General features: G+C 54.6%; 3 protein-coding genes across 3 annotated transcripts; 2 read left to right on the forward strand and 1 right to left on the reverse strand.

Moving 5' to 3' along the window:
* Positions 1-3: 3 nt before the first annotated feature.
* On the reverse strand, positions 4-5,566 carry IWZ02DRAFT_314277 (ABC-2 type transporter-domain-containing protein). Its single transcript, XM_066764108.1, has 9 exons — positions 4,654-5,566; positions 4,502-4,597; positions 3,997-4,448; positions 3,601-3,944; positions 3,307-3,550; positions 2,675-3,258; positions 1,976-2,622; positions 1,293-1,918; positions 4-1,235 (listed from the first exon to the last, which is right to left on the reverse strand). The coding sequence occupies exons 1-9, from the start codon at positions 5,318-5,320 to the stop codon at positions 297-299; spliced, it is 4,599 nt and encodes a 1,532-aa protein (XP_066621260.1). The 5' UTR covers positions 5,321-5,566; the 3' UTR covers positions 4-296.
* A 936-nt stretch (positions 5,567-6,502) lies between these two features.
* On the forward strand, positions 6,503-8,175 carry IWZ02DRAFT_434618 (uncharacterized protein; the record flags this gene model as incomplete). Its single annotated transcript, XM_066766379.1, has 3 exons — positions 6,503-6,627; positions 6,661-7,834; positions 7,921-8,175. 3 exons carry the CDS (start codon positions 6,503-6,505, stop codon positions 8,173-8,175), a joined length of 1,554 nt encoding a protein of 517 aa, XP_066621261.1.
* Positions 8,176-9,250: 1,075 nt separating this feature from the next.
* On the forward strand, positions 9,251-10,911 carry IWZ02DRAFT_470587 (Bestrophin, RFP-TM, chloride channel-domain-containing protein; the record flags this gene model as incomplete). Its single annotated transcript, XM_066768807.1, has 5 exons — positions 9,251-9,436; positions 9,494-9,852; positions 9,915-10,261; positions 10,326-10,582; positions 10,636-10,911. 5 exons carry the CDS (start codon positions 9,251-9,253, stop codon positions 10,909-10,911), a joined length of 1,425 nt encoding a protein of 474 aa, XP_066621262.1.
* Between the last annotated feature and the right edge of the window lie 3,681 nt (positions 10,912-14,592).

A 14,592-nucleotide genomic window follows, 5' to 3' on the forward strand; every position in this document is an offset into this window, starting at 1 on the left:
TTAGTGATTTAGCTAAAGATTGCGCGGCGTGATGGTTGAGTGAAGAAGTTCATTATCGTAGTTCCGAGTCTACTACCTACGCGTCTGCATTTCTAGGCCTAGTTAACCCAGTCCATCCCCTGTTTTCCCCTAAGAGAGCTCGTTCCGAAAAGAAAAAAAAAACGAAAATAACAGCAAAAGATAAAAGGAACACCCAAGATAAAACCCGTTCCAACCAATCTTCGTCCCCATCCACCACCATCCCATGTCCTCACCCCTGACTGCCTCATCACTCTCTTCCCACCACGACCCACGCCCTACGCCCTCCTCCTCTTCGGCACGCGCACCAGCCAGTATAAAAAGAAGGCGCCGCAGACATTGAAGACGACATACGCCCACAAGATGCCGAAATTGCGCCAGGCATCGGCATACCGCGACGAGATGGACGCGAGAAACGCGTTCGTATCCGCAAGCGGACAGTAGCGACAATCAGCCGTGTCGTTGCGATTGTCGACGTAGCCGCCAGCAACAGCAATATAGGGCGCCATGTAATCCTGACAAGTCGTCGACGACGACGAGTCTTTCTGAGCGGCGGGGGCAGCGAGGAGATCGAGCTGGGCGAGCGACGGCAGCGACAGGGCGACGGGCTGCAGGACAAGGAACTCGTTGGGGGCGCAGCGCACGCTGGCGTCGGCGACAGCGGTGCTCAGGATGGCCGAGACGATGTACGTGAAGGGCGAGACGCGGTACATGAAGATCCAGAAGCGCGGCAGCGCCTGCGGCGAGGCCAGCACGCCGCTGAAGATAAGCCCAAGGCTGATGCACAGGTTGGCCAGGTTGGCGCCGGCTTCGGGCGAGCTGGCCGCCGCGATGGCGAGCGCGCCGAACGTCGACGTGAAGATGAGCATGGCCCAGATGAGCAGGAACATGAGCCCGGCTCGTGTAGGCGCTGCGTTGGCTTCGGCGGCGTTGCGGTCCAGCCCGATTAGGTAGTAGACGGGGAAGATGAAGCCCGCCATCAGCGTGTTCCAGGGTAGCTCTACGATGATGTTGGAGAGGAGGAAGGCTTGCCACGCGTACGTCTTGGACGGCCGCTCGCGGGCTTCGTACAGTGAGCGCTGAGAGACGAAGATGGGCATGAGCTGCTGGACTAGCTGCGCGAAGATGGTCATGAGCATGAAGATGGCGAACATCTGGTTTTGCATGCCTTGGATCGTGTTCTCGGCCTGAAAGAAGACGAAACCGATGAAGAGAGCCTGGTAGCGGTTAGCTTCTGCTCGGGATGGTTGTCAGTGTGCCTAGAGCCAACTTACTGACAACAGGCACACGGCAGCCTTGGAGTAAATGTACGTGGGCGTCCGCCAATACTGCTGGAACACGCGCTTGGTGACCTGCCAGAACTGGCGCGGAAATGGCGCCGCAAACTCGCGGAACTGCTCAGCTTGCCCAGCGCCTCCATTCGTCGGCCGTGCCGGATTCGCCTTGAGTCGCATCAACTCCATGTGCACTGCCTCGACCTCTTTGCTATCCCGCCATGCTCGCGCCCAGTCGATGTCCGTGCTGCTCCCCGGCGCGGCTCCAATTACTTCGAGTAGCCATTCCGCGGGGTTGCCGTCAGGGGGACAGGGTTGGCCCCCCTTGGACTCAAAGTAGTTGATGACGGCCGACGAGTTGGTGCCAATGTCACCGAAGTAAATCATGCGACCACCCTCGTGGAGAAGCAAGAGGCGGTCAAACCGCTCAAACAGCATGGCTGAGGGCTGATGGATCGTACAAAGCACGGCGAGTCCATTGTTAGCCAGCTTTTCAATCAAGTCGCAAATGGCCCAGGAGGTCTGACTGTCGAGGCCGGACGTCGGTTCGTCGAGGAACAACAGCTGGGGTTTTGCTGCCAGCTCGACACCAATGGTCAGACGTCGACGCTGCTCAACGTTGAGTCCTGCTGTGCTTTAGCAAGTCATTGCGCGAAGAAAGATTCATCCAAAACTAGACTTACCCTCCCCTGGTACGCCAACCACCGCATCTGCATACTCTTCCATGTCCAGCAGCCGTATGATGTCCCAGGCATAGCTGAGCTTCTCTTGCCTGCTGATCTCTCGAGGCTGCCTGAGCAACGCGCTAAAATTCACGGCTTCACGGACCGTCGATGTCGAAAGATGGAGGTCCTGCTGCTGGACGTATCCGGTCAAGCGTTGAAAATTGCGGTTGCGCGGGAGCCCGTCCATGTAGACCTCACCCGATACGACGCCGACAGTTGTCCGCGCAGCCAGTGTGTTCAACAAGGTTGTTTTGCCCGCGCCGCTCATGCCCATCAGCGCTGTCATGGTGCGTGGCTTGACCCAGCCGTCAATGTGATCGAGGAGTCTCTTGGTGCCCTCCTTGGTCTTTATTTCATAACAAAGCTCTTGCCAGTGAAATGTCGAAGTAGCTTTCTTGAATGGAGTGTAAAAGCTGGTGACGGACGCTTTGCTGTCATGGCCAGAAGGTACCACTTCCGGGTCATCGGCCGGAATGTGTCTGGGGCGGCTCCCGCGCCTGAAAACAAGAACTTCGCCCTTGGATTTCTTCTCATGGATAAACTCGGTGGCCAGGAGGTGAGCTGTCATGAAGAAAAAGATGAAGGGGATGATGATGCAAAAGTTACTATAAGTGATGAGCAAAAGAGAGACAAATATGGCAAAATGGGGAGACTTACCGCCACTTGTACTCGTAATTGAACGAGGATTTGATGTACACGTCGCCACTGACCATCGATGACCCTGCCTGGGCCCCCACGACCGAGCAAATTCGGTTCTCTGGACCTAGATTGGGATATCCGGATGGAACGAACGACGAACATGGAAAGTCTCTGTCGTGAAACTCGTTGACCATGAGAGCTTCAAACCCGTAAGCCACTGGATTGATGCGATTAATCCATCTACTCCATCCTCTCATGTATCTCACGGGAAGGACGAAGCCGGTGAAAATTACGATGGCTAGAATGAGTAGGACCGCAGGTACCATGGCTTGGCTAATCGTTCGTGAAATACTGGCCATAGTCCGGAACATCATGCTCATGGTGAGTGTCAAAGAGAAAGAAATCAGCAGAAAGAAGAAGAAAGCCTCTGGTTCACGGCGAAGGTTGGTGAGGAAGTAGAGCGTCAAGTTGAAAGTGATGGCGTTTCCAATCTTGGCGGGGATTTCGGTGAGGATTGAGGCAAATGATTCGGCGCTTGGGTGGTAGAGCGCATAGCGAGAGTGTTTTTCGACAATGGGACGTTGGGCATAGAGGGTGAGGATCTGATGCTATGTCAACACTGATAACCCAAGTTTTCAGATTGGCTTTACCTCGAGTGCGCTTGCAAAAGCATTGTGCAGTACTGCAAAAAAGAGCAATGCGCCTCTCTGGAAGAAGCTTTTGGTTCCTTCTTCTAGATTGTAAAATACGCTCCCCAGAATCAGTGCCATGGCAAAGTTGGCGATCATTTGACCTAAGGTCAAGGCTGGGTCTGCCTTTAAGCGTTTGATGCATCTCCAAAGACAAATTGTAACTTGCTGACCGTATGCCAGCGTGTATGGAGATGCGGCGCGCCTGCCTTCAAATCAGCCTCGCAAAGAATGGGGGGAATAGCCGCAACTTACGTCATTCGAGCCTGATCAGCCCTCTTCGACGCAATGAACATTTCCATATATCTGCCGCCAATGGCAAACTTGCGGTCGTAGACACGAAGCTCGTCCCATAACTGCTGGTATTCGGGGCTTGCCTTCCACGCTGCAGCAAATTCATCTGGCGTGTGCGGTACTTTGGCCTCGTAGCCAACACTGACAATCCTCTCTGCCGGGCTGGTTATGGATGTGAGAAAGTCGGCTGTCGTCTGTCGCTGTGGACACTCAAATCCCAGGTTGATGAAGTAATTTTTTGCCGAGTCGCAGGACCCAAAGTAAATCTGGCGGCCTTCATAAAGCACGGTGACTTTGTCGAAGATCTGGAAACAAACGTCAGTCAGTTGCTGGCCGCACAGGTATGAGTAGACTTACGTCGTAGATAGCCTGGCTGGCCTGGTAAAGAGTCACGCAGGCAGTCCGCTCCAAAACCTCCGTCTGTACCCTCAAGTTTTTGCAAAACTCCAGCGCATTGGCCGAGTCCAGGCCTCTTGTGCTATTGTCCCAACACTGCAGCGGACTCATGCTTAGTGTAGCTTCGGCGATGCTAACGCGTTTTCGCTCGCCGCCGCTCACTCCACGAATGTACTCGTCGCCCACTTTGGTGTTCAGAGTGTGACTAATTCCGTACATGGCCATGGCCACATCTCGCATGTGCTCCGCGTATCGTTTCCTGTCCACTCCGCCAGGGATGTGTCTAGGAGCGCGAGCATGTGCCGCAAATGTCAATGTGTCGCCGACGGTCAGCATCGGGAAGTGGACGTCTTGCTCTGCTGTGTAGATGGCGTCGCCGCGGCAATTCATGCGCATGTGGTCGTGCGAGATTCCTGTCCGTTATTTAGCTGCATTGCTTTCTTGACTTTGACCGTTCTCCTCCCACCTTGATAATTTATGTATGAGCTGTCCCCAAGATTCAGTCCGTGTGTGTCGCCGCTGATGGTTTTCAAAAGGGTCGTGCATCCGCTTCCGGGTCGACCTGTCTTGCGGTTAGTTGCTCTGCGAGAAGGCGAGGCGAGAAGGCGAGCAACAAACCCAAAACTAGTAGCATCTCTCCGGCCTCGACAATGCCATCAAATGCCCTCAAGATTGTCTTCTTTTTCCTTTTTCCTATTCCAAGTTTGTTTCGAATAGCACCCATCCCTTGCCAAATGACTGAGCTCACAGTCCGCTGGCAATCATTGTCCTCGCCCCACCCTGTGACTGTCAGATTTGCAAACGCGATGCCAGCAGTCCGGACAGGCGCTTTGTACGGCTCCGCCACATGTAGTTGAAAAACTGCCCTGGCCCATTCTCTCGTGCTGAAATGCGGTGACTTTGGATCCAGTGTACTGCCGGGCGCAGCTTTGAACGGGTTGCGGCCGGATTCGAGGTATATGGGAAGCTGTGAGTACTGACTCGCGAGGCTATGTATTCTCTGTAGGCGGTCTCTGTCCCCGATACACGAATCGTCGTTGTCTGGGGACCAATTCTTGGTAGGGGAGAGGCTCGTCCATGTTTCAAAGTCGAGTGGATGGACTGTTGAGCCGTCGTCGGGAAGCGGCCATGCATCTGGTGTACCACTACGCGCCTGAGAGTGTGGACGAGAGGAGCGGTTGCTGCCGGGTCGGATTATCGTCATGCCCACTTGTTCCTCTCCCGCTCGAAGATGCTGTGTTGATTCTCCATGGCGGTTGTCCCTCCATCGACTGAATGAAACCATCACAGGGCGAGTCGCTTGTTGATTATGGAATGTCGATTATGAAGTTTGTGGAAATTTCGGCTTTGGAAGTCAGGCTGCGTTGTTTGCCGGATCTTAGTGTTGAAGCACCTCGACGGGGCTGACGAGTAGAGGATACAACAGTGGCACATGCAGCCTGGATAGCAGGTGAGGCTGCGTCTCGAGACCTAAAAACCGTTGCCTGAGGGCGGGTTGTTGTATCCCTTGCATCGGAATGCATTCGTGGAATCATCCCCGCCACATCCACAGGGCATATTGATAGGCGCGTACAGCCCCTAGCATCGAGTCGCGTCCTCAGGTAGAATCACTGTGTTGCGTGTTCTTCATAGAGTAACCTTCTGATGACACCAACGACGTGAGTCAAGAGCAATCTAGGTTTTCTTGGGCTAGACTTGCCAGCCCGTTCGTCTTCCTCTGTGGTCGATATGACGGCAAATTTAGCGCCTTAGTCATTTGAATGAGAGCTTAAACTTTTATGCTGTCCGTGAGCTTCCTTCTCCGTTGTCAGGAGCGATATTGTTTGGCAACCTGTGAGAACGTGAAGTGGATGCCTTGGCACTACGCCGCCAAGGACAGCATCTTCTTGCCGCCACACAGAAATCGAATGATATTCGATAGAAATGTTCTTCGTTTTCATCTTCAAGGCTCGTTTGTCAGTCTTTGTTTCAGGAGATTTTGGATCGGAAATGTCTGGGGAAAGACATGAGTCTGGGAGGAAAGTTTGCGAAAATCAATCAGACTGAATGTAAGAAGAAAACTTGGGGATACAGTTTGTTGTGTGCCCAGAATATTCTGTCGAATAAGTCTTGGGATCAGGTGAGAGGTCTTGTAGACGTACAGCCCAGGTAGCTTTGACCAGGTTCGACAAGAAGGACTTTATGCGCCGTTAAAAATGGCTTCGTGATGGCCGTTCTGTAGTCCACGCCAACCTCAGATCTGCTTGTTCTGCGGCTGTTTTGATCAAGTGCACCCACAAACACACTGACGCCCACCCCGGTCAGCCTCAACCCTTTCGAAAACCCATCGATTCTTCGGTCTCTACACGCCACAAGGGTCAGTCGCCTTTGTTTGGACTCAATTAATGGCTCCTCAAAGCGGTTCTCAGAGTCGCAAGGTTTCGACGGGCAACAACGTCCAAGAAATTCTCGTCAGCATGGCGAAAACATGCGACGGGATGAGTCCTCTGCGCGCAATGGAGACCTCTGGCCAGAATATACTGCTTTGCTAGAGGAAGACGATCATCGCATGGCGCGTGAATTTGGCCATGAGAATGACCTCAAAAGCATTGTGTAAACTGTCGTCAGTGTCGACCATTGGTACAGCAACAAGGGCAAAAATGATCTTGACCAGGGTGAGCATGGCAAAAGCAATGACAGTGTAGATGATAATTTCAATCCGTCTTACCAGCAAAAGCGACCAATGTCTGAGGACGAGACCCTCTGGTTGGGCGGACATGACAGGGGTAATGGTGGCTCTTGGTCGGCAGTAGAGTTTCCTTTTGAAACCCGCACGCTGCTGACACACGCGAATCTGGCTGCTCTCGGACGTCACCTCAACCACGTCTCCCACACCTCCCACACAATCCCGCCATGGACATTTTATGGATTTAAGCAAGCGAGCTCCAACAAGGCAAGCGAGTATGCGTCGTCAGTGAAAGGCAATCTCGATCAAAACGAGGAACTCGTTTCGCTTTCCGAATCTCTCAAGATCCCTGCAGCGAAACTTGAAGGTCTATGTCTGCAAGACGCAGACGCGATGGATTCTTTCTTGCAAGACGAGCCAGAAGATTCAAAGGTATACATGTTGTACGGTTGGCAACTAAAAGAGATTCTTGAAGGCCTGGGTGGAGAGTGCGTCTGGTTTTGCAACATTGGTTCGAGACCGGGAGATGGAGCGTTGGACAATGCGAAAGAACCAAACCTTCCGGCAAGAAGAGGCGAGAGCGGACAGCCTTATCATAGAAATGTTTGGCACGGCAGCGATGACATTGGCGGCACCCTCTCCACCAGAGGACGGTTCAGGGTTCTCCAGTACGATGTTCCAGCCCACGTTCTAGATGTTGTCGACCTTGTCAAGATTCGCCCGGGCCGCGACGCGCAATTCGCCATGTGGGGGTCCACTTTGACCCCACAGATGATGACTGACCAGATTTGCTATGCTCCCAATCATGGGAGGTCGGGTCCGTGGCGCAAAACCGTCTTCAAAAAATGGCTCGAGGAGACATTTTTCACCACCAATGCGCTCGTTGGGGCGCTGATTGATCTCCTGGAGTGGATTCATGGCCGTTTTCTGCTCAATCAGGACGAGTCAACGGGCGTGTTGGCTTCCAGATGTTGCTACGATGGCTTCGAACTTCAGGTCAATGCCCAGGACGGAGACGACAATGGTTTGCGGGCGAGTCATTGGCACGTTGACGACTGGCACGTTGACGACTGGCACGCCGAGCCGGGGTATCTTGAGCAACAGTCTCCGCCGCTAAAGTTGGTAGCCGCATTGGTAGGTCCAGGATTTTTCCTCCAGGACGACCTGAACAGAGCATCGACGCGGTGTCACGAGACTGATTGGTTGGACGGACACGACAGACGGGACCCGGAGAGGTGGCCGCCTTTTTTGGCGAGAGCGCATTTGATGAGCGCTTGGCCAATGAAGCCGCGCGAAGGGACGGGATTTTCTACCTGCCGGAGCCATTTGGAGGACCTGCCATGCACGCGACGCCCCGATTTTTGGACTTGCAAAGGGTCGTAGTTTCAGTGACGCTCATGTCAGAGAGGCAGGTAAGGAGGAGGAGCAAAGCGCGCGCCTTGCATGAACTGGTGGGTGGGACCCATACGGAATGACGAAGGAGGTGGGTGAAGATGGCGCGGGGGCACGAGCAAGAATCCACCGAGTGAAGAAAGGGCGGACGTAGCCGTCGCGGCTTGGAGAGAGCGAGTGTTTGGCCGTTGAGGACCGGGCCGTCAATGGTATAGCAGAGACTAAAAATACTGGGAGTTGACAGAACACGAGAAGAGGTTCGGCGAGATGGAGCTCGGAGCGGAGAGGGCTCCATGATGCCTGAGACGAGGTCAGGCAGTGGTCCAGTAGAGCCAAGGACGACGCGCGGTTCTAGAATCGACGCAACGCTCATGGGTGGGGCCGTGGCCAAGCAGAAAGGTCGCCCTGAACGTCGACTTCAGACGTGGCGCGATCGAGCCGACGGACGAGCATCGAGGTGCAGCTCAAAGCGCGCAGGACAGCGAGTCAAGCGAATGTTGAAGAGCACAGGAATGGACATGCAGAGCGCAGGCGTCAGGGAGCAATGCCGGGATTCGCTGGAAATGTGGTGGTGAGACGGGTGGCCGCTTGGCAGGGCGTCGGCGGCCGCCACCCACACAGAGAGAGTCAGCTATTCCGGGCAGCTGTAGCTACTGCTGTACTGCGCATGTGTGGTGTGGTTCAGGCGGGCGTGCTGAGCGAGGTCGTGGTCGTGGTGGTTATGCACTGGGTCTGAGTCGTTGAGGATCGCTATGGTCTGCGGGGCCCTGGAGGCGATCACGGACAAACCATAGCTAGAGTCGACGACACGGCAGCTGAGCCCCCGGTCTGGATCAGCATTTTCTCGCGATCAAGCTGGAATTCTGACAGACGTGGTGGTGTTTTCTTCGACTGCGTGTCGTGGTCGGCGGTGTTTCAAGTGGGCTGGTGGTGTGCAGGCAGAGCCCTGCTAGAAAGAAAGGCGTACCACCAGACTAGACTGGTCGAGCTGCCGTACGTCTGTGCGCGTGTGCGCCAGGGGTCTTTGATCCTAAAATGCCCCCCCCAGACCTGACTGCGAGAGGCCCTCCAGAATTTCTCTTCTCTCTGCATCCATTCTCCCTCCTCAACACTATGGGCGACTCCGACTATTCTGCTTCCCGGCGGGAGAAGTCTGACATGACCCTAAACCAGCACGACATCCAACAGGACCCTCACCACATCAAGCCCGCCTCCAGCAATGGCACCGCCTGCGACCCCATTGACCCCGATTTGCGACCCCTTGAAGAGACCCTCTCTCCTCAGGCTCCTCCAGTCATCCGTCGCAAAAACAGGAGCAAAAGTCTTGACCTTGACGACTACTTTGTAAGTCCTGCCCTGACCCCACCCCTACCCGTCACTTCGCCACTAACTTCCCCACAGCAAGGTCCCCGCTCCATTGACAAGCACTCCAAATGGCCCCTCTTCATGCGAATGCACGGTAGCATTTTCCCTGAGCTGATCCTGCCTATTACTCTTTTCGGCCTCTGGGCTACCCTCATTACCTGCATCTCCTACTTCATCTACCCGCTCGGTGTCGACAACATCTTGCTCACTGTCCTCGGTTTCACCATTTCCTTGGCCATCTCTTTCCGCAGCTCCACCTCCTATGAGCGCTACGGCGAGGGCCGCAAATACTGGGCCCAGTTGATGCTTGTCTCGCAAACACTTGCTCGCGACATTTGGGTCTCGGCCTCGGAGCGCGAGGGCGAAGAGGGAAAGGAGGATGTCCTCCAAAAACTGTAAGCCACACGCCTTTTTTTTTTTTTTTTTTATTTCCAAGCCTCTTCTGACTTGCGTGCAGATCTGCTCTCAATCTCATTGTTGCTTTTGCCAACGCCCTCAAGCACAAGCTGCGCTTCGAGCCCTACATGCACTATGAGGATCTACATGGCCTGATCCAGCACCTTGACACCTTTGCCAAGGAGGCTGAGGATCCTGCGCTCCTGCTCCCTCAGCGCAAGTCTGCCTTCAAGCGCACCGGAGAGTACCTCGGCATCTCCATGGCTCAGTCCAACCCTCGCAAGCTGCTCAAGCGTGCAAAAAAGCCCGTGGGCAACCTTCCTCTTGAGATCCTCAACTACCTCTGCAGATATGTCGACTCGCTCGTCGAGTCTGAGTCTCTCAAGGCCTACCATCAAGTCCAGTGCAGTAAGTTGACCATTGAAATCAAGCCGCAGTATAATTTGAAACCGACTCTGACTTGCTTTTCTAGCCCTCATGATCACTCAACTCAACGACATCCTTGTCGGCACCGAACGTGTCTTGAACACGCCCCTGCCAATTGCTTATTCCATTTGCATCAGCCAAATCACCATGCTGTACTGCGCCCTCCTACCCTTCCAACTGTGGCCAAGCCTGTCGTGGATCACCATTCCCGCCACGTGCGTCTCGGCATACATTATCCTTGGCTTCGAGTACATTGGCCGGGAGCTCGAGAACCCCTACGGCGCCGACGTCAACGACCTGCCGGTAAGACTGCTCTTGGTTGAGGCATCAAAACACCAGCTGACAATAGCCTCCAGCTCGACGACTACTGCAACCAGATTGCCAGCGAGATCGACATCATTGCCAGCGCGCCGCCGCCCAAGATTGATGCCTTTTTCGCCCGTCAAGACAACCTGGTGCTGTTTCCCTTCAGCCAAAACGGCTACCAGGCCTGGGCCCACAGGAGCATGGGACAGATCAGGGAGAGACTGCGCGCGCGCCCGCACCAGACCATGGAACAAATGGCCGATGCCAAGAAGGCGGCACACGAGAGCGTGCAAAAGAAGAAGAAGAAGGCCAAGGAGGAGGTCTAGACACACCGGGGTTTCCGGATTTCTTTTGCTTCTCCATTCTTGTCAAAATTGCATCAAAGGAATTGTTTCGGGCATATTGGCGAACAAAAATGGCGAGTGGGATATATGATTTCTTTCGAGCATTCAAGCATTCGATCGGCATTCACATTCTGAGGGGGAGATGAGGTGCATTCATGCATAGGTACTTTGCATAGAGTGTCGACTTTCCCTTTGCACTTGTCATGGATTTTCACGACAGCATTGAAAATACCCTGCATTTTCTATAGAGGCATGGTCTTATAAACAATGTAAATCTGTGTATTGTGTTAAGCATAGGCTGCATGTATGTATTCAGTCTTGAGTGTTATTTAGAATGTACCCTAACCAATCCCACCATGTTCATACGCTTACCCCTTGATGCTGTGAGTGCCGGGTATCCCCCACACCCCACTTTCAGCGCGCTCGACTTTCCCTTTACACTGGTCATGGTTTACACGACAGCATTGAAAAAACCCTGCATTTTCTATAGAGGCCTGGTCCTATAGATAATATAAATCTACATATTAAGTTAAGCATGGGCTACATATATGTGTTAGGTCTTAAGTATTATTTAGAATACACCCTAACCAATCCTATCATGTTCGCGCTTACCCCTCGATGCTGTGAGTGCCGGGTATACCCCACAACCCACTTCCAGCGCGCTACGCCTTCTTTTCTGCCAACCGCTTTCGAGCCTCGGAATCCTTTCCGACAATCAACCTAGGCGGAAAACTCAGCCTCGCGAGAACTCCTCGCGCATGCATGCGTCGGTCGAGTGTGGCGGTGTCTGTCAGCCTGCCAGGCTACTTGCAGTGGCAGTGGTGGTGAATAGGGGGCCACGAGCAGCCACGCCTATTTCCAAAGCTGCGTTGTACGGCAAAGGGGGCGGCAAGGCATGGCGCGGCGGGCCAGGTGCAAGCGGCAGCTGGCAAGACCCCCACATCCAGGATGATCCCAAAGTGGAAGTGGAAGTGGGTCGGGCCGTCCGAAGCCAAACATCCGCCGACCGACGGACGCCAAAACTAAAGCAGACGGGCGAAAAACACATTGGTCGAGGGTCTAACAATTAAAGGGGCACCGTTTCAAAAACGGGGATGGCGAGCCGCAATGCGTGCAGCAAACGTTTGATGCCGTGGCGTCAACACCGACTTTCTTCGCTGCGCCCGCTGACACCAAAAAAAAAAAAAAAAAAAAAAAAAAAAAGAAAATTCGGCGTCTACACCACAGGCTCATGGCCGGAGATGGGATGCGCTCGTGCTTCATTCCATTTCGCAGGTAGGTACCGTAGCTGGACAGAACGGCCGCTCCGCCCTCCACCTCTGCTATCACAGAACCACACCATTGCGGAGCTTCAGTTCAGAACGGAGCGAGCGGGCCAATCAGCACGGCGCATTTCGCAGAGCCGCATCCCGTCACAGCGCCTCGATTGGATCGCTTAGGTGGCAGGAACATACTGTCCGGTCTCCTGCTGTTGCTGTTGCTGTTGCTGTTGCTGTTGCTGCTGCGCAGAGGGCGGCATTGCTGCACGCACATGGTTCCTTCGCACGCAACCACCACGAACGACAGATGGACTACGGCCCTCAGGACCCGCTGCCAGAAGTAGGTCTGTCGACGCAACAAACAGTCGTCGTTATCCCGGCCGCGCCGATCAGAACAAGAGCATGGGAGACCGGGTGTTTTGGGAGAAAAGAAGAGTCGACACGCGGCGTGGGTGAGGCACAGCCGGTCAGATTGAGCGATAGCGCGTTTGCGGGCAGGGGAAGCGCCGCCGCGCGAAGGCTTGTTCTTGCCGCGTTGCTGCCGTCGACTTGTTGTGTTGTTCAGGTTTGGACAGGTTATGGCCATGTGCCTAAGCCTGGCTAGGTAGGTAGGTGTGGACGAGGGCTGGACATGGTGGTGCTCGACACCGCTGCTGCTTCTGCTGCTGCTGCTGCTCCATGGCCTGTAAGTGATTGACTGACTGACCTGAATGGATTCTGGTGCGTGTGTCGACACTATCAGGACAAGGCTGATGGCTCCTTCTATCTCAATGACTGACTGATTGATTAACTGACTGGTTGACTGACTGCCTGACTGGTCCCCCTCTGCTATGTGCTCGCCATGCAGTCAGCCTCGTGGGACATACAAATCGTGATGCTGCCTTGTGCGGCGGTGCACCATATGCACCCACCTACGTAGCCACGCAGGCAACCACCTCAGGCACACAAGCAAAGCAGGAAAAAGTCTGGCATGATTCTTTCCCGGTAGGCGGACCGATCGTCCATCTGTCGGTATGTTGTCTGGCCAGGGACTGATGCGAGGCGCCTGAGTAAGGTAGGTTGGGTGTCGTAGGCGAATTATTTGCGGAGCCGCGCCAAAGTTGGCATGTGGCGTAGTACCGGTCTGCGGTTGATAGAAGGAGAATAAAAGAGTTGGGAACCGCAGGTTGGGCCTGTCCTTTCGTCATTGCGACGATTTTTCAACATCCACCACCACTTTCCCAGCAGTTCCAGACACTTCTCATCCTTCTGGAACACGGCCATCTCAGACGATTTTCAACCTATCGACGATTCCCTCTTCCACCTACATCAAGAGCTCGCCGTTTCTCACAAGCCCAAGACTACCCACCGACCAAAGCAATCCCGAGCAGGGCATCCATCTCACCAACACCCTGCAATGAGCAGCCGCTCCTCCTCGTCGTCTACCTTTACCTCCAGCACCTCCTCCCTATCTACAACGACAGCAACCTCATCACTCTACCCAGCTTCGACACCCTCGCCTCCTCCCCGGTACAGCACGCATTTTAAACACCTCTCCCCTTACTCCGCCACAGAAGCATCCAAACCCTTGCCACCATCACCATCTCATCACCATCAACAAGAACGGCAGCCCCAGGACCAACAAAAACCCCGCTGGACACCTCTCTCCTCGCACGGTCTCCCTCGTCCACCGGTCCCCGGCCAAACCCTGCACCGCTCGCGCACGCGGCGGCCGCGCGCCCCGTCTGTGTCTGCGCTGCCAAACGCTGCCCCTGCCACTTCAGAACCAACGGTTTCAGACGTGGGAAGCATGGCAGCAGCTGGCAGCAGCGAGCATGAAAGCAGCAGCAACAGCAGCAACAGCAGGCCACCACGCTCGCAATCACGGCCGGCGGCGCGGAACCCGTACGCGCAGCAGAACCACGCTCCTAGCTGCCACAGACAGACGCAGAGCCTGGGTCAGCCGCACCACCAACACAATCACTACCACCACCACCACCACCAACACCACACCGCCGCCGCCAGAACACACAAACAAGACCCCAACGCAGAAGAAATGACCAGCGACGCGGCTACATCAGGAACGCGCGAGACGTCGTCGTCGTCGTCGTCGTCGAGCACAGGATCCAAACTGAAGCAACTGCGCACCAAAGTGGCGACGTCGTGCGCGGGGTGGTGCGAGCGCGAGCGCGAGAGACGCCGCGTCGCCTGCGAGGATGTGGTTGAGGTGGGGAGGGGCGGGCATTGGAGTGAGTATTAGTATTGAGTGGGTAGTGGTTGGCGTGGCCGATGTGGTTGGGTAGGGTGGTTGGTTGTGATGGTCTGCTAGGTTTGTTTTTGGTTTCTTTATGGATTTGGTGGGATGGGATGGCTGTCTGTCTTTGAGTGGATCTGTTTGATGGTGTTTGTTTTCTGCTTTCTCGTC

This window comes from Phyllosticta citriasiana (genome assembly GCF_038021145.1).
Source record: "Phyllosticta citriasiana strain CBS 120426 chromosome Unknown IWZ02scaffold_9, whole genome shotgun sequence".
NCBI lineage: Eukaryota > Fungi > Ascomycota > Dothideomycetes > Botryosphaeriales > Phyllostictaceae > Phyllosticta > Phyllosticta citriasiana.